Consider the following 19,016-nt stretch of genomic DNA (forward strand, 5'->3'; position numbering starts at 1 on the left):
TTTTATTCGAAATTGTATAAAAAAAAAAAAAAAAAAAAAAGAAACAAAATTGTTGTTCTTCTTCTCAGCAATATCTTCTATCAATATTTCTCGTTACAATGACAATCAATTCGTCTTTTCGTAATTTCATAGCAACATTTTATCTAAGATCGAAAGATTGATTTATTTTTTCAATCGAAAATATTAAATCTATTATATTCTGCAATTAAAAATTAATGAATAATATTATTCACTTTTTTAAGAATAATCATTATCAATTTGTACAATTTAATAAAATTATTATTATTATTATTATTATTATTATTATTATTATTATTTTTGTCGGCAAATTCGTTTACAATTGAAAGATAATTACTTTCGTTTAAATCACAATCGTTTTGCACGCCATGCTGTGTTAAGCTATTAACGAGCTCATTTAAGTTACCATCACTTTTACCAGAACGATGTAATTTTAACTGTTTGCTTTGCGGTTTAAGTGCGATGTCGCCGAGTAATAGATGCGTGGACGATGCTATAAACGACGTTATCCTGGAGAAGCTACGAAGTTTCGCGCCAAAACCACAAGAAGGTGGGGAAACATTCAGAAGTATTATAGCTAAGATACACGCACGAGTCACGTCTTCAGGTAATCATTTATTTTTTATAAAAAAAGAAATATATATATATATATAATTATCTATTTATTTCTATTAATTTTAATTCTCTATAATTTAATTTTTCTTTTACCTGTTTAAATAGAAACATTTATTTAATGTAATGCTTATAATGTAATTTATAAATGATAAAGTCATATGACTTTAAAGGTACATATTTATAATACTTTTATTTATTTATTTTTTTTTTAAGTTTCATTTTATTTTATCTCGTCATCAAATTAATTTAATTCATGTTCGAAGTTTTTATAATGTTTTATTATATTGATATAGTATAATTATAGTGTATATTATCTATGCAATTTTATTATATTAATACTAAAAAAAGAAGGAAAGAAAGAAAGAGAGAGAGAGAGAGAGAGAGAGAGAGTTTATCAAATAATACTATATTGATATATTAACTTGAGATATTTTTGGGCAATTAATTTTTTCAATTAATAAAATTTCATATCATATATAATTGTTGCGTAGATACATGACAAAAAATTGAGTTATAATTGGTTAAATAAATCGAGAAAGTAAAAATTTATCTACAAATCTTATATTTTTTACCACTTATCTACTTATCTACAAATGAATTTCCTAATATATCGTTCTTTTTATTTTCAATGAAAATTTTACCCTTAATACTTTACCCTTATCTAAAATCTCAGGAACAGACAGGGGGAAACTACTAAGGTTTATTTTAAGAACGATATCACGTTAATTGATCTACGAGAAAAGATCAAAGTACTAGTACGTTAGATCGATTCAGATATTAAAACGAAATAGAAATTCGAGTAATAGATATGTTAAGATTGGAATTTTGGCTTTAAAACAAATTTTATCGTATGCTTACTATATTTCTTTTGTACAATGGAAACATTATATTTCCTAGTGTTTTTCAGATCTTTAAATCACTTAGTCAAGATATAAAATAATAAATTTTAATTGTTATCAACATTACTCTTGAATACGTGTATACTTAAGTACAAAATTAAATTGTACATAGCAACTTATAACACACAAAATTGTGAAATGAAAATTCAGGTCATTTAAGAGATATATAACTTGGACTTTATGCGCTCGTTCAAGTTCTTCTTCTGAAACCTACTTCTAGAGATAACCCGATTTATATAGAATTAGATTGTGACTACGTAAACGTTATTTTTCGAACGACGTCAAACTTTTTTGAAAATTTCGATACAATCTATGAAAAAAAAAAAAAAAAAAAAAAAAATAAATAAATAAAAAGATAAAAAAAAAATAGATAAAAACTTTCGACTACATGTGTCTCTCATTTCTCATCGTAATTGATTCGAATCGATGTTTTTTCTTTTTCTTTCTTTTTTTTTTTGCGAAAAGAAAAGAAAAAGAAGAAGAAGAAAAAAGAGAAATAATATTAATAATAATAATAAAAACGAGCATCTCTAAATTTCACATCAAGTCATGTTCAGTTTGACTATGATATTTCTCGAACAGATGTGTAAACTGACTTATGAGATATTAACATCTGGATGTGAATGATCTCGTTATTTCTGAGAATTCGTATTAAAGATTAATAAAAAACAATATTACATAAGAACTTTCGTCAGATGGTCTGATATATTATTAGTTGGCTGTTATCCAACTAACGAATGATATCCGGACAATACATACTGGAATGATAGAATCGATAGTTATTGAAATTGGGCCAATGTGATATGAACATTTTATCTTATTCCGTACCTAATTGAACTCCATTCAACTAGAAAAATGTCGATGCACTCGAATGAGTTACATCGATTTCGTTTCTAAATTGTTCTAATTGTTTCTAAATTGTTCTCTAATTCATATTGTCATTCTCAAATCATATGTGTATATATATATATATATTTTATTATTACAAGAGTTTACATTTTCTCTTAAGTGCTTTAGAGTTGGCAAATAAATTAACTTAAACCGAATAGAAAGGTCTTGTTAGAAATATATCAAATAACAGATTAAATCATTGTTGACATTGGAACGGCAAATAACTTTCGAATGATAAATTGAACCTATGGTTTACATATATTTTTTCACGTAGTTGCGCTCATGGCATTGATCCGAATTGGCTTGGTGTCAATTCTGAAAGTTGGATTACACCATCTTAACCATGAACACATAAACAGTATGTTCGGTATCTCATCATAGTTGTAGCATCTTTCTTCACAGCTGTTCATTTGGTTATTCATATTTCTTTGCCAAGAAAATGTATGTTTGCTTTGTTGCAAAAAAAAAAAAAATATATATATATATATATATTTTTTTTTTTTTTATTTACAATTATTTTTACTAATTTCATAAATTTTATTTATTGTTCTATTTAATATTCAATTGAACAGTGTTATATATACATACATACATATGTACTGTCAGTAAAACTTTTTACTTTATTTTTTAGACCGACGAGTTCGCGAACGTACTTTGGAGAAGTTATGGTGTAAGAATTCTAGTGCTATGGAGATTTTTATTACCATTCTTGAGGTAAACTTTATCGAGATAAAGTTTCGACTTTATAAATATTATATGACAGAGTTCCATGGATAAAGATACTTTTTCTTTTTATATATATATATATAAACTTATAACTTTTAACAAATACATAAACTTATAATTTTTGTACTTTGCATACAACATGGTTTCAATTTATAGTAAAGCATACATCGGTGATCTTTAATAATAATATTACATACATTATTTATTTATTTCATTTTTTTTTTCATCTGCAGAATAAATTATGAAAATATTATTTAATTTTATATAATTTATTTCTCTGACAATAAATCCTATTTTATCTGTCAGTTTTGATATGATACGATATGATAATTATAATATGAATTTTATAATATACATACATACATACATACATATTTTAAAGGATTTATTTTTAGTATATGATCAAATGAAAAAAAAAACGATCAAATGAATCGAAACGTGTTCGTTGGTTAATACTTCCACACCATCTAGACTTGATTAAGCGTTTCTGATAACTATGAAAGTATTCGAGTTTCGTACACGAAATAGTAGCGTGACAAAGTCGCATTAACGAGTTATGCACTCTTGTGTCAATCTATCTCGGAAAGGATTACTAAACTAGAAACCCGTTCGTTTTTATTTCTAATGAGTGTTGCACGAACGAACTATGAGTTTTAATTGCGTGACGATCGAAATCTTTTTCGTTATTTAAAATCAAGTCAGGTTTTAAATCAAATCGAGTTATTTCAAAATAAAAAGGAAAGATGATATAAAAATCGTGATCGTCGAATAATTTTACGAATAAAAATAATTTTATTAATAAAATTATAACGATAATAATAAAAAAAAAAAAAAAAACAAAAAGCGATTTTTGTATGCAACGAATTTTACAAATAACAACAATAATAATAATAATACCAATATTTCGTTTTTCAATTTCGTTTTTCGTATTGACAAATAAAATATTAAAATGAATAATTCTTTTTTCTTTCTTTTTTTTTCTTTTTTTACAGAATTCCAAGGATTACGTGTTGAATTGTAGTATAGCTGGTATATTACACGAATGTATATCACCAAAAATGACAAAGGGCAAATCGAAAGGAAACAAGAGCAAAAATGCAACAAGTAATATTAACTTATAAATTAATCGTTATCATTGATCTATGTAGTAAATAATCTTTATATGATCGCATCTAATCTACATATATCTACGTTATAATACTTATCTTTTAATAACTTTGTCGAATAGAAATGTTTAAATAAGTAAGTTTGAGATAAGAATGAACTCTTTATCATTTGCTTTTTTTCTTTTTCTTTTTTTTTTTTTTTTTTTTTTTTTTTTAATTAGGAAACAGTAACCGAATGGCGGTCATTCAACTGATCAATTTCGGGATCACGCAAGTCCTAGTTAAACTTTTAATGAATTTGCAGCATATGGATAGTATTTCCTCGGAAGTCCTTGTACAAGAAGTTCTTTGGATTTTGGGACAGGTAAATGTGTATATAATAATAATAACAATAATAATAATAATAATAATAATAATAATAATAATAATAATAATAATAAAAAATAATAAATTATAAACAACAGATATGGAAATGATATATAAAATTTATTTATAAATTTTTTTGTAGGTTTGCCAAAGGGATCAGAAATTTGTAACGAAATTGAAAAATTCAAATTATGTCAAAATATTTCATACGCTCCTTCAACAACATTACAACAACGGTAAAACAATTCTTCCTTTGTTGCTGATAATCAAAGTTTTTGCTAAAAATTGTAAGTATCGTTATAAGTTTAATATTACGATATCGATCATATAGATTGAATCATTTATTAGCTGAATAAATATATATATATATATATATATATATATATATATATACATATATTTTTTTTTTCATAGCATTTTCTCAACAAGTTCTTATCAAAGATGGGATTGCCAATACATTAGAAAAGACCTTCGTTTGCATTGGTCATGTACCTCATATTAAATTAAAAGCGTTGGTCGAATGTTTGAAATATTTCACAATGAGCAGTAAGTATGTTATTCTATTATTTTATTAGTATCAATGATATTATTGATATGAAATATTACAACAAAATATTTATTATTATCATTATCATCATCATCATCAACTATTATTAATAATAGTTATTAACATTCATCAATAATTAATTAATAATATTTATTATTATATTATTTTATATATAATAATAAATTATTATTATAAATTATTACTATTATTATTATATAATTCGTATATTAACGTATTTATTAACAATTAGTTTCTTTTTGTTTTTATTATACGATTAATAATAATTCTCCGTCTGTTCCCTTTATCTTTTTCCTTTTTCTTTGTTTTCTTTTCTCAGAATTATGCTGCACAAAATTTGTAAAGGCCGGAATGGTTCAACAACTGATGCGAACTTTCGAGAGATGGGAGAGATTCGACGGGCAATTGAGACTGAAGATATCCAACTACGTTCTGAACACGCTACAGCATCTTTGCGTAATAAGTAAAGTTCCTTTTACGAAAGCAAACCGCGTAGTATCCAGAAAAATTCTAAGAGAAGCAAAAAAAGGCTGACAGGTGCTTATAACGAGTTACATCGACCGTGTCCGGTTAAACGTTTGATCTGACAATCAGTAAACGTTCCATACGAATTAATTATAAGTCATTTCACAATTTCCTTTTAACACAACGACGCGTTTATATTCCATTTTTTGAAATTCTTTGGATTTTGTATTTCGCACTTTACGGAGCTCGAAGTATCAAGGGATATTTGAAAAATGCCAAAAAGAAAGGAAAAGAGAGAAAAAAAAATAAACAAAAAAAAAAAAAGAAAAAAATAAAGGAAAAAGAAAAATCGTACTTCTTAAGATAATTTTTGAACGTAATGTAGTCGAGTGGTTTAACATTTATGAATAGTGTAAAGAAAAAGATTTCTCAGTTAAGTGCATGTCTCGAAGATGTATTTTCCTTCCTCTTGAAGAAAGCCTCTTCGGATAACTCGGAATCGTTTAAAAGATATTTCTTCTTCCCACTTTCAGAGTCTGGAAGGAAGGCTATTAAGTCTAACAATGGTCTACAGCTACTGTACCGGTTTTGTACAAACTGCCCGGAGGAAAAAGCCTACGATTGTTTATTGTCACGTATATGTGGTATAATCAATCAATGTCTGGAAAAGAAGGAGTTGCCTGTACCCGAAATGTCTCCTGCAAGGTGAACGATACTTTCAAGGTTTCCTAGATTTGATCTGTCCATTTTTAATTTACATACATATATAAGAACATTTATTATTGTTTATATTTTAAAATATGACAATTATTACGACAATTTTATTCATACATTCATTCATTCATTCATTCATTCATTCACTCACTCACTCACTCATTCATTCATTCATTCATTCATTCATTTATTTATTTATTTATTCATTTATTTATTCATTTATTTATTTATTTATTTATTTATTTATTTATTTATTTATTTATGTATTAATTTATTTACTTATTTACGTATTTTTATTCAGATTTGTCTTGCCGGAAGCAAATGCCAGGGCTAACAGCATTGAAAGTGGCAGCGACCTTGACAGTCAAGTACGTGTCGCAGTTTAGTTAGTCATATAAAATTGTGGAGAAGAGTTTGTCCAGGTTCTTTAATTTGAATATTTCTTTTAAGGCTAACAGCGTGGCCTCGCTTGGAAGATTATACAGTGATTTCGATTCAGGAGATGACGAAGATAGTCATAGTTCGAGGAGAACAAGTGATAAGAATTTGTATCCCAGCGAGGAAATAGACGAGAGTAAATTTTTTGCCGGAGTTTTCACGTCTCAAAGAAACGAAGAGGATTTGATTGGGTAAATTTCATTGGTTTCATCATTGAATATCATTTTTCTTTTTTTCTTCTATCTCTCTCTTTATCTCTCCTTTTTTTTCTTTTTTTTTTTTTTTTTTTTTTTTATAATTTTCACAAGATCTCAATATTTATCCAACATTATGAATTTTCATTTTAGGTATAATGTTTTCTTTAAAGAGCTAGGCAATCTTCAGTTACAACTCAGTCTTGCTAAATCGTCATCAGAAAAGTTTATAGATTCGACGAATTCAACGTTCGACGACGATAAAACGTTCTCACGTTATACAAAAATATCCAAATCGAAAAGTTTCCCAAAAGATACCCATACCAATGGATCATTAAGACATCAAATTAAATCGGATAATACAAAATCTGATTTGAAAACATTGAAAGATATTTCATCGACTACCACTGATAGGCATGCTTATTGTTTGATAGCGAGCAAAGTGAAAAGTGTTATCAGTTTTGTCAAAGTTGCTTATCCCGATCTGGTTGGTGGTGATTCATTAGGAAAACCAGAACCATTGAACAGCAAGGATAGAAAAGTTTGTCGTGCTAAATTGTTAACCTGCGTGGAAAGGGGACTACATGCTGGTACAACAATTCAAGAGATTGTTTATGATCTCGACAATGTAACGACGTCTTCGTCGTCGAATGATAGAATTACGGAAAACAAGTTACTTTGTAATTGGGACGAAAAGAGAATAGGAAAAAGGAACTTGGAAACTAAGCATTTGCAATTTGAGTCTCGTTTTGAAAGTGGAAATCTTAGGAAAGCTATTAAGGTACAATCAGAATGTTTGTTTAAACTGTGTTAACGCGTTCACTAATAATTGAACTGTAAATGATCATTGTTAACATGTATCATCGAATCACCTATAGTCATTCATTAACAAATCAATAGAGATATTTAATTGAAGTAGTATCATTATTCATTAGTTAATTAAAATAATCTTCATTAAATATTCCGTTTAAATCAATAAGTTGATCATTATTAAAAAGATTAATTTTTTAATTGTAATAATCGTTAATTAAAATGATCATCATTAATGTTTTATTTAAATTAATCAAGATATCATTGTTAATACATTGATTTCTTTTGTTCATTTACGAAATTGTATATTGAGAAGTGAACGTGCTAATTTATCCCAAATATTGACTTAGACAAGATATATTTGTTTTGTTGTATATCATTTTCATCCATATATCGTTTCATATCGTTTCTCTGTATTTTTTTTTTGTCTTTTCTTGCAGATAGGCTTGAGAGAATACGATTTGATCTTAACGCCAGACGTTAACAGTGCCTCTAGACATCAATGGTTTTACTTCGAGGTTTCAAATATGGAAGCAAACGTTTCTTACACGTTTAATATCGTCAATTGTGAGAAGGCAAATTCTCAATTTAATTTTGGCATGAAGCCTATATTATTTAGCGTAACCGAGGCACAATTGGGTCGACCATATTGGGTCAGAACTGGAACAGATATTTGTTATTATAGAAATTGTTATCAGAGACCAACAAAAGGGAAGAACTATTTAACGACATCGTTCACTGTCACTTTTACCCATGCTTATGACGTTTGTTATCTGGCTTATCATTTCCCTTATACTTATAGCCAATTGATGACAAATATTTGGAAATGGACCAAAAAGCTTTCATCCTCTAACATTTATTTTCGTGCCGAGTCACTTTGCGAGTCATTAAATAACAATGAAAATCCAGTATTGACTATAACATCGCCAGACTCGAAGAGCAATCCTACACAAGTGAGTTATATATCTTTTATATATTTTATTACAATTAAATATTTTTATCCTGAAACTTTAAGTTATTATCTTTTTTGATAATATTATATTTAGAATAGAAAAGTTATCTTCCTGACGTCCAGAGTCCATCCAGGTGAGAGCAACGCTTCCTGGGTAATGCATGGAACATTGGAGAGCCTTATAAGCAATTCAACTTATGCTACTAGTTTACGTGACGATTATGTCTTCAAAATAGTACCGATGTTGAACTTAGAAGGTGTGGTCAATGGCTGGTAAGTAATAAGACATGAATAATAATAATAATAGAATTATAATACCATCGATATTTATTACAGAAGTTGAGCGTTTATCACGCTGTTGTACGATAGTATTGTATAAAATTATTGTGAGTGCGTGACTTATCGTTTAGCAGCTTAGTGAAAAAGATTTTCAAAAAATAATGAATGAAGAAGTATAGGTGGAAGAGAGGGAGGGAGGGAGGGAGGGAGGGAGGGAGGGAGCTAGATCGTTTAAGGGCTAGATCGTCGTACGTCCAGATAACGGAAGAGTTAATCCCAGTTATCAAAGAAAATTAAAAGGTTTTCTTTGTTCATTTGGGGTTCCATTGAACTCCTCGTTTTGTGGACGTAAAGCGAACGTTTAAATTTAATTCTAAGGGATGATTAATCTTGATGAATAAAACGTGACGTCAGCGGACTCTACCAGTTGCCCACACCGGTGAATAAATGATAACGTGCGAATATTGATCTCCTTTTTATCTAAGATCATTCATACGCATGTATATTATGTGATTGAAATGATGTTATATGATGATGCCCGTTGCCGTCACGAATATCATGCATTAAAATTAACGCTACGATGAGAGTACGTACTGACATCGATACGTTCTGGCATCGTCGGTTGGAGGAAAAATTTACTAATAATAATGAAGAAGAAAAGATAATAATTTCATTATTAAAATATTCTATCGCATGAACAATATATAAATTTATATTGAAGTTTAACAGAGATTAATTGATGATCTTTGTAATAATGGCTTGATAAAAATATTCTTAAAGAATTTTGCTAAGATTTTGTTTTTTTTGTTTTTTTTTTTTTCATTCGAAGAGAGAGTGATACGTGAAAAAGAAGAAAAGTAAAAAAGAAGAAGAAAAAAAAAACGATATAAAATCGAGTATGTCCATGCTAAAGACATTTCTATTTTCCTCCAACCAAGGACATCCAGTATATAGTACGTCCATTCTCACGCCTGTAATATTCATCTTAGAATGTTAACCAATACGAAATATGAGCATGATGTCTCGTACTATCGATGTACCCACACGATGATGATTATGGTGATTCACGAGTGTCTCATTTTCTTTTTTCTCTGTGTTTTCCTTTTCTTTTTTCTTATTATTACTATTATTATTATTATTATTATTATTATTATTATTATTATTATTACTATTATCATTATCATTATCATTAATATTAATATTAATATTATTATTATTATTATTATTATTATTATTATTATTATTATTATTATTATTATTATTATTATTATTATTATTCTTTTTCGATAAACGCGACGATGAACGTGTGTTAAAAAATAGAATTACAGATAACGTTCGAAGAAAACGCGAAGAAGTTAGGTTCCTACGACGTTGGAAAAAATTGCTTGCGATTTTCGTTAAATCTATAATAATGGATTCGTGTTTGATCAGAAATAAGATAGAAATAAGATACGTTGATAGTGTCAAAGTGTTCTTGGACTAGAAGAACTTGTTTTAATGATCGCTAGCAATCTCCTTTTCGTGAGACATTTCGTGTATCCTTTATCTTCATCGTCGATCTTCTTCTTTATCATTTAATCTTTATCTTCTTTATCTTCTTCTTCTTCTTCTTCTTATTCTTATTCTTCTTAGTAGACGAATGAACGCGTTTAACGAAGGCGTCGATGCCTAAAGAGTAAAGCGTTACTTGGACGGAGGGTCTAATACTTTGCCGTTGGTGCGCACTTTGATGTTGTACCTATAGGCCGGTTCCGCCTCTGGCAGGATCGTACTACTATCATCATCCTGATCCTTCATCATTGCTGATTCACCGATGTCCTGTTGATCGTTAACGTAGTCTTGAACAGTGTCATAAGGACCAATGGTATGTGCATCCTCGAGACCATTATTTGGCGGTTCAGTTTCAGCTTGGACATCGGTATGTATATCAGCTGGTGCATCCGAGAGAACGTCATAATCGAGAGAATCCCTGTGTTCCATCTTCATATCCGAGGTTGATGGTCTAGATGCCGTACGAAGGACTTCACGAGTCTCAAGACCGTCGAATACACTCGCAGAATTCTCTTTTCTAGCTTGATGACGTATTACTTGACCATCATCGTTGCCAGCTGTGAAGAGACTCGTGATGTCCGGAATATCGTCTGGTCTAGTATTCTCAAGGACAAATGCATCAGTTTGTCTACGACGTTCGATGTTCCCTAAGCTCGATGTCGTTGATTCTTCATGTTGATCATCTTTATCATCTAACTTGCCAGACACGGAAGCGGCTGTTGTTATCAGCCTGCTAACGACCGGGTCTTCGGGTACGTTTTCATTCGCTGATTCTTCATTTTCCTCGTTCGACGATGACGTTGTCTTATCTTCGATAACTTCATCATGTTTTTTCTCATCCTTATTTTCCTCCTCCACGTGCTCGTCGATCTGGTCGTCGCTGGCCGGCGCCGAGGTGGTCGTTATGTAGGGTCTTCGATTTCTGGAAAAAATCAAATTCTGCTCGCCATCAATTTATATCACATTTTTATTTTTATCATTCCTTTCAAATTTATTTATTTATAATCGTCGAAAGACAACGTTGCCAAAGACGAAGGAATCTTTGGATCATTGTTTGAAAAAAATATTTTATTCTCATCTACGAGCAACGTCTACTCTCAAATGATTATTATTATTCATTATCATCGTATTAGTTATGTTAGTTAGCCTCAATGTATTAAATAGAAGCTTCTAAACGCAAAGAGCGAAAGTCTTGATCCATTTAAATAAGTTTCCAATTTTCATTTGTCGGATTAGACTCATCAATGGATCGAAACTTCTTCGTTATCATGTGTGTGTGTGTGTGTGTGTGCGTGTGTGTATATATGTGTATATGTATATACGTATATGTGTTTATCGTGTCATTTGTATGCCTTTGTCGAGTATTTGAAGCGAGAAGCGAGAGAATGTGTTTGCGTTATTACGAAAAGCACTTACTAAATATCGGACTTCGGGATTTTTCTTTTTCTTTCTCTTTTATTTTTATTTTTTTCTTTTTTTTTCCAGAAACAAGCTTTAGAACCAAGGTCAATATTTCTGAGAGATCTTAGTAGAAAAACAAAACAAAAAAAAAAAAAAAGAAGCGTGTACGTTCGCATGAAATTATTGAAAATTATATCAGCTGGATACTTTATTCTTTTACCCCGGAGGATCCCAGATTACCAGCAACCTTTTGATTATCAGCTAACTACTGTAATAATAATAAGAATAAGCTTTTAGAACGTTTTATAATTTGTAAGGAAAAGAAAAAAAAAAAAAAAAAAAAAAAATAACCGTGATAACCGATAAAAACGTTGCAATTCGATCCTATATGAAAATATAAAAGATCTTATGCGTTCATGGGGGTTTAATCTGCATATTTTATCGGTTCTCTTTATACAGTTTATATCCGTATAGCCAACAGGATTCACCTTAAAGATCCACGTCTTTAGATTTTTTTCTTCCTTATCTTTTTTTCTCTCTTTCTTTTTCTTTCTCTTCCTCTCTCTCTCTCTCTCTCCCTCGGCAATTTCGTGTATTTTTTTGTGACAAGTATTATCTCACCTCTTACCCCTGAGTCGCGGAGACTGGAATGCTGCCGTAGTTATAGTAGTAGCATCTTGTTTGCTCGCAGATAAAGTCCTTAACGAGGGTACAATCCTGAGCCTCCCATGCTAACGTTGGTGCTATCATCGCGACGCAACCGTCTGCACTGCCACTGTCGCCACTTGAAAATGGAATAAATTACTGATAAGAATACTTTTGATATCTCATTTGTAATTTTCAATCGAATTTATTTAAGACAGATATTTCCTGTATTTTCTTTTTTTGCTTTTTTTTATTTCTTACTCTTTCTTTTTTTTTTTCTTTTTTTCTTTTTTGCAACTGATCGACAGTTTCGAGATAATCCTCCCTTCGTTTGATATATAATAACAAAACGCAGGATTCTCTCGAAGCTTTCTTATTGGTCATTAAAAAATAAACAAAAAAAAAAAAAAAAAAAGAAAAGTAAAAAAAAATGATAAAATCAATAAAATTTTGCAAATTTTTCGAATAAAAAGACTTCGTCGTATATTTTACTTTGCCTTAGCACAATTTCTAATTATTTCAACGAAGAAAAAGGATTACTTAATAATTTATCTTTTTTCTTTCCTTTCTTCTTCTTTTTTCTCTTTTTGTTTTCCTTTTTTTTTTGTTTTTGTTTTTTGTTTTTTTTTTCTTTTCTTTTTTACCTTTCACGCGCAACTCTCTGAGGTTCGGTGCCAGGTGGAACATCAGCAGGTCTGTTTCCAGGTCTCTTTAGCATATAATCGAATGTCGTGTTGAAGGGTAGTCCTGTACTCATCCATAGGAACATATCCGTGCCGAGTTTATTACCAGACGTCCAAAAATCATATTTTGTGTAACCGGCATTTTTAAGATATTGTGTCATAGTATCTGATTTTTCCTTCGTTTCGAAGGACGCCAGTTGAAGACCCAGAGAACGACAATATTGATACGCTAGGAAGTAGTTCAGTTCTGGACTATACGGATTCATTCTTGATACAAAATATTGGACGCCATCGAGCTGAATTGTCGTGATCCTCTGACCTGTAAATTTTTACCAAATTTTAAAAGAAATTCAATATAAAATTTAACGAATTAATTGTGGAATACTTTTATGCATAGTTCTTCACAAAGGCAATGTGTGTTTAATCATCATTGAATTAAATCAAGCGTGTAATTGACACTTATGAATGACACATTTTGTGACATGATAACTTTAATCGTCTGGATTAATATATTAAGGTTGCGACTGTCACACAAAATGTGTCCAATTTTATCATCATATACAATAACTCTCCAATTAATAATAATAATAATTATAATAATAATAATAATGTAATTATTAAAATAATTACATTTAATATTGATCGGTATAACTAAACAACAAATTATTCAAGATGATATACATCAAGTATAAAAACATAGTAATAATAATAATAATAATAATAATAATAATAATAATAATAATAATAATAATAATAATAATAATAATAACAATAATAATAATATCGAATAAATAAATGGTTTTGTCATAATAAAATAATAAATAATTAACGGATATGATAATTCGTTGTAGCAAATATTATGAAAGATCGTAATTTTGTGAAAATAAAATTATCCTCGATTATGAAATCGTCAAAAACCGGTAAAGGATCGACTTATGGAAACTTTTGAATCCTTCGTATTATCTCATCGAAGCACGTTTCCTTCGTGGACTTCCGACAGAACCGCAAATGGCATCTTCAGATGGAGAAACACCATCTGTTGAATTCTAATCTACCCGGTGTCCCATTTTAGCGTGTCGATAAACGATTCTCTTCATAGCAAACCGTTACATTCAAGAATGAACATTCATTCGAATGCAACTTGTACACACAACGTGTCGATTATTCTTTACTTTTATTGGCCGATCGGTTCTTTGAACTTTCAACTTTTAATTAATCGTTCGAACACTCGATAGTCTCTTTCTAGAATGTTACAGTTTATTTAACAAAAAACACAAAAAACATTTATTTTCCAATGGATTGTGATAATGAAACGAATGTTGAAAATTTAATAATATTTTCTTCATTTCAATACTCAAACAACAAAATGTTCAAATAAATATATGAAGTTTTTTAAAAAATTAAACGGAGAAGGATCAAGTTCCGATAATCTTCTTTTATCTTATATCGATTTAAAAATGGAATATCTTTTCACGATTTAAAATAACGTTATATCTATTCGTAATATATTCCTTTGTCTACATGGTTATTACAACAAAGAACTTTAATTATCTTAAACACGGGCACTCTTTATCAGCACCAAGGGATTTAACTGAAACTACACGAGAAGAAAGAGAGAAAGAGAGAAAGAGTGAGAAAGAAAGAAAGAGAGAGAGAGAGAGAGAGAGAGAGAGAGAGAAAGAGAGAAAGAGTGTGATCTTTTGTGAATAGAATGATATTCACATAGACGTATTCGTTAGAGTTCATTGAACTTACACGATTATTTGGTTAACTGTACTTATGAATTATTAGTTGTATATAGGGTTCTAAACAGCTTCTAGATGAGAACACGTAACTTTATCTTTCTCTCTCTCTCTATCTATCTATCTCTTTCTTTCTATCTTTATCTATCTCTATCTATCCTTCTCTATCACACTTCTCTTCAATTTCTAATCTATCCAAATACGATCGATCTTCTAACTTCTTTCATTTCAAAAATATTTGAATATTTATGAAGGAGAAGATAAAGTCTTGCATATGTTAAAGCTTCAAGAACTCAAAAATATTCTTTGTAGAATTCTAAATATATTATATATATATATATAGTTTCTAATAATAATCACATGACTCAAGATTAGCTTGGTAGCCGTTCGTAGGGTATGCGTAGAAATAAAAATTGTCGATGCATCGTGGAAAAACTGGCGACGCAGGTGATGGTAAACGACCGGAAGACCTTGAGACGTCTGCCGGCAGTGAAAAGCGAAGACTCGCGAGCGAGTTGGCTTGTGTCTCACTAAACTATACCCTTCATTCATCGAGTAAGTCACGCTCGTTGTACGACGCCGTGAGAATTTTTAATCCGACTAAACCGTGACGAGAGAGAGGTAGTATGTACCTTCGCTGAAAGTAAAAGACCCCGACAACGAGTGCCACAGCAAACGAATATATAGCGAAGAATGAACAAAAAAAAAAAAAAAAAAAAAAAAAGAAAAAAAAAAGAAACAAAGAAAAAAGAAAAAAGCAATCTCACGACGACAACGACGAAAGAAAAATGTTCGTTTGTATTAAAAACGATCTATTTTCTTTTCCCCTCCTTTCTTTCCTCCTTTTTTTCTTCCTCTTTTCAAAACAAAAATTCATTTCTCAAAAATATAAAGAAACATCCAAACAGATAGACAAGAAGAAAAATGCGAATAGTCGGGGCTTATCAGGAGATATAGAAATTAGGATATTGAAATAAGAAAAAAAAGAAAAGGAAAGAAAAGAAGAAAAATATATTTTTCATTTTTCCGATTGTTACGTACATCTACGTGACTTAGATCGTTCGATATCGATTGAGAAGATAGTGGTATTGAAAAGAAAAGAAAAAAGAAGAAAAAAAAAAGAGAAAAGGAAAGAAAAAAAAAACAAAAGAAATAGAAAAGAAAAAAGAAAAAGAAAAAAAAATAGTATTTACTAACCTGAAGCGAAGGCCACGATAACTAGAAGCAGCGTAGCGATCTTCATGTTGCCGTGCGACTAATCGTACGATCAAGCAGTCGTTTCCGTTTCCGACTGTCGGAATACACCGGATGTTAATGTTAGGGTCGCGTTCTCGGACTGGCCTCGCGCTGCGTCGGGGGCCCCCTTAAGAGTCTTCTGGCCGGATCCAAGAGGAGGGGGTCGTTGAAGATGATTCACTGGCAGCAGCCTAGAGGAGGACGGACGAAGGCACCAAGGGACGCTCAAACTATCGTTTGGAAAACGGGTGGGGAGAGTATAGAGCTTTATAGAGAGAGAGAGAGAGAGAGAGAGAGAAAGAGAAATTTTGCCGAGTGGAGAGGGACAACTCAGACGAAGAGAAGATGAAGATGACGTCGAAGGATCGATTCTTACCTTGCGTCGATGACGATCCCAATGTATGGTCTACCAAGTGAGAAACTAAAATGGATTGTTAAAAAATTCTATAGGACGAGTTAGTAAAAAAGAAAAAGAGAAAGAAAAAAAAAAGAAAAAGAAAGAAGAAGAAGAAGGAGAAGAAGAAGAAGAAGAAGAAGTTACCACAGTGTATATGTGTTACGTCTATGTGTATAAGGTTCATGGTACATAGAGTAGGTTCGTTGACTTTAAGAAAAAGAGTTGCCTTGGATCAAATGTGGTAGTAGCGTAAAATCGTTTCGATTCGCTTCGATCATCTTGAATTTATTTTGGAATGTTTTTTTTCTCCCCCCCCCCTCTCCCCCGTCCCCTTTTCTTTTTAACATCGATCATTCCGATAAATTGGAATTCGTATAAGGTTTTCGTTTCTATTTACTTCTTTTTTTTTTTTTTTTTTAATCATAAATTTTTAATATAGCCGATTAAAATGTATTTTAAAGGTGAAAGGGGAAGGGGCGGGGAAAAAAATAGGAAAGAAAAAAGGAAAATAAATAGAGAGAGAAAAAGAAAAAGAAAGAAACAAAATCTCCGAGATCGATTAGTTATGATCTCATTGATCAAAAATCTTTTTAATATCACGTATTAATAGGAAATTTCTAAATATCAAATAAGATCGAAAGGATAATTCTTATGAAATAAATTTTCATTCCTGATGGAATGCCAGTTCTTCGCTGTTCTATCGGTGAGCCTATCGACACGGTAGGCCGCAAAAAGATTTCAGTCTCAAGGTAGGCTTCATTTCTGACCGCGTCTTCTCGCTCGAGATCACCTGCTGCTGTTGCTGTTGCTGATGGTACATATCGTCCAGTCCAGTTTTCTCTTCAGCACCAACTATCGTGTATACTTCGGTTACAATATAGAACCGGTACCTCGTACCCTAGAAAAGCTACGTATCTTCTTCTACACCTTCTTCTTCTTCTTCTGTTCTTTTTCTTCTTATTCTTATCTTAACTATCTTCTCTTTTGCTCATAGCCCATCGTCGGATCAATGATCATACACAGCGAGCTATTTCTGTTACGAGCTGTGTGCGGGCATCCCTAAAAAAAGATTCTCGCGTGACATTCGAGACCTACCGCACTAGGAAACTCCTTCTTTCGTCCCTACATGAAGAACATGAAAACTTATTAAAATAAAGAATTGATCCTGTAACGAGAAGACTCATGGTTTAGATATCTTAGGATTGATTTTTGGCTATTACTAATTTTTATCGAACGATCGTACGACTTTAACCAATGACGTTCATTATTAAAAATGATCGAACGTTGTTGTACATAAAAAAAGAAAAGAAGAAAAAAAAATTAAGAAAAATAAGAAACAAAACAAATTTTCTTAATTCTAATTTAAATCAAATATACGTCGTAATAAATATCTATTATTTGTTTGAATCTGATCATCGATGAGGTAACGCGTTAAATTTGTTTCCTTTTTTTTTTTTTTCCTTTTCTTTTCTTTTATGATTCTAATAGCACAAACTAATCTTTTTTAAATAAGGAATCAATAAAACTTCCAATCAATTTGCCTAATCATTTTTACAAAAGTTACGTAAGAATATTGATTATTCAAATATCGTTCCGTTAGTTAAGAAATTAACATAACGCTAATTCATTCGATCATGGACAAGAGTTCATTAGCCTCGAAACATTCAACAACACTTTCCTGTTTAAACGTATGAGACTTGGAAAAGCAAACGAGTTAACGTAGGCATCGTCTTTTATCGCGATGCCATTCGGACAGTCGTGTACGTGGCGGCTCCTTGTCGCCTTTAAGTTCTCACGACCCTGCTGAATCACCGGTAGCAAGTATTTTTCTTGACTTTCAGCCTATCTCATCGTCTATTTTATTTTGTTTTTGTTTTTTTATTGTACTGATCTTGATTTATTATTCTGTCTCTCTCTCCCTCTCTCTCTCTCTCTCTCTCTTTCAAAGATTTAAAAACAGTTAATTTTAAAGAGAGAGAGAGAGAGAGAGAGAGGGGGGGCAAATTTATTGCATCAAATAAAAGAATATATAATAATGTATATTCTAAAATAAATATATTTAATTAATCAAAAATTACGTAATTCAGAGAAAGAAATTAATAAATCAATAAATTGAAAAAAAAGAAGAAAAATAACAATTTGACAAATGTCTCCTTTCAATATATATATATACAAAATAGATACATTATACGTATATGTATGTTATTGATATGTATATGAAGAATATACAGAAACGATAAAGACTTGCTAGACAATCCGATATATATATATATATATATATATATACATATATATATATATATAAAATTTACATAAATATATC

The 19,016-nt window shown here is 30.5% G+C and overlaps 2 protein-coding genes across 16 annotated transcripts in view; one reads left to right on the forward strand and one right to left on the reverse strand.

Annotated features, from left to right (window-relative positions):
- Positions 1-19,016, forward strand: part of LOC118441466 (cytosolic carboxypeptidase 1) — a 36,329-nt gene that overhangs the window by 4,570 nt on the left and 12,743 nt on the right. For 11 of the 13 annotated variants that reach the window (XR_004838108.2, XM_085660429.1, XM_035865890.2 and 8 more), the window contains 13 exons: positions 477-625; positions 3,055-3,137; positions 4,142-4,253; positions 4,477-4,619; positions 4,764-4,908; positions 5,036-5,167; positions 5,506-5,649; positions 6,185-6,356; positions 6,667-6,733; positions 6,816-6,994; positions 7,151-7,778; positions 8,248-8,760; positions 8,854-9,032. Coding sequence is in view for 12 of the 13 variants with exons in the window: in XM_035865890.2 (XP_035721783.1) it covers positions 477-625; positions 3,055-3,137; positions 4,142-4,253; positions 4,477-4,619; positions 4,764-4,908; positions 5,036-5,167; positions 5,506-5,649; positions 6,185-6,356; positions 6,667-6,733; positions 6,816-6,994; positions 7,151-7,778; positions 8,248-8,760; positions 8,854-9,032 (2,646 nt within the window). In the remaining variant the exon portion in view is untranslated. Of the gene's footprint in view, positions 1-476; positions 626-3,054; positions 3,138-4,141; positions 4,254-4,476; positions 4,620-4,763; positions 4,909-5,035; positions 5,168-5,505; positions 5,650-6,184; positions 6,357-6,666; positions 6,734-6,815; positions 6,995-7,150; positions 7,779-8,247; positions 8,761-8,853; positions 9,033-9,095; positions 9,117-12,074; positions 12,641-19,016 lie in introns of those variants that run through there. The other 2 variants (XM_035865903.2, XM_035865906.2) reach the window with 2 other exon arrangements.
- nw (narrow) lies at positions 9,832-16,416 on the reverse strand. 3 transcript variants are annotated; one of them, XM_035865907.2, is made up of 4 exons: positions 16,258-16,416; positions 13,280-13,637; positions 12,619-12,774; positions 9,832-11,511 (listed from the first exon to the last, which is right to left on the reverse strand). In XM_035865907.2, the coding sequence occupies exons 1-4, from the start codon at positions 16,301-16,303 to the stop codon at positions 10,722-10,724; spliced, it is 1,350 nt and encodes a 449-aa protein (XP_035721800.1). In that variant the 5' UTR covers positions 16,304-16,416; the 3' UTR covers positions 9,832-10,721. The 3 variants fall into 3 exon arrangements, with proteins under 3 accessions (XP_035721800.1, XP_035721801.1, XP_085516556.1); XM_035865908.2 differs by having other exon boundaries at positions 11,372-11,511; positions 12,612-12,774; XM_085660430.1 differs by having other exon boundaries at positions 11,389-11,528; positions 12,612-12,774.

This window comes from Vespa mandarinia, chromosome 11 (assembly GCF_050613455.1).
Source record: "Vespa mandarinia isolate Hongniang chromosome 11, ASM5061345v1, whole genome shotgun sequence".
NCBI lineage: Eukaryota > Metazoa > Arthropoda > Insecta > Hymenoptera > Vespidae > Vespa > Vespa mandarinia.

Bases quoted from the DNA above. Each gene is read 5' to 3' on its own strand.
- nw (XM_035865907.2), bottom strand. From the start codon at position 16,303: ATGAAGATCGCTACGCTGCTTCTAGTTATCGTGGCCTTCGCTTCAG. The intron at 13,638-16,257 runs GTTAGTAAATAC...AAAAATTTACAG, and splicing joins TATCGTGGCCTTCGCTTCAG to GTCAGAGGATCACGACAATT. The intron at 11,512-12,618 runs GTAAGAGGTGAG...GATTTTTTCCAG, and splicing joins CCAGTCTCCGCGACTCAGGG to AAATCGAAGACCCTACATAA.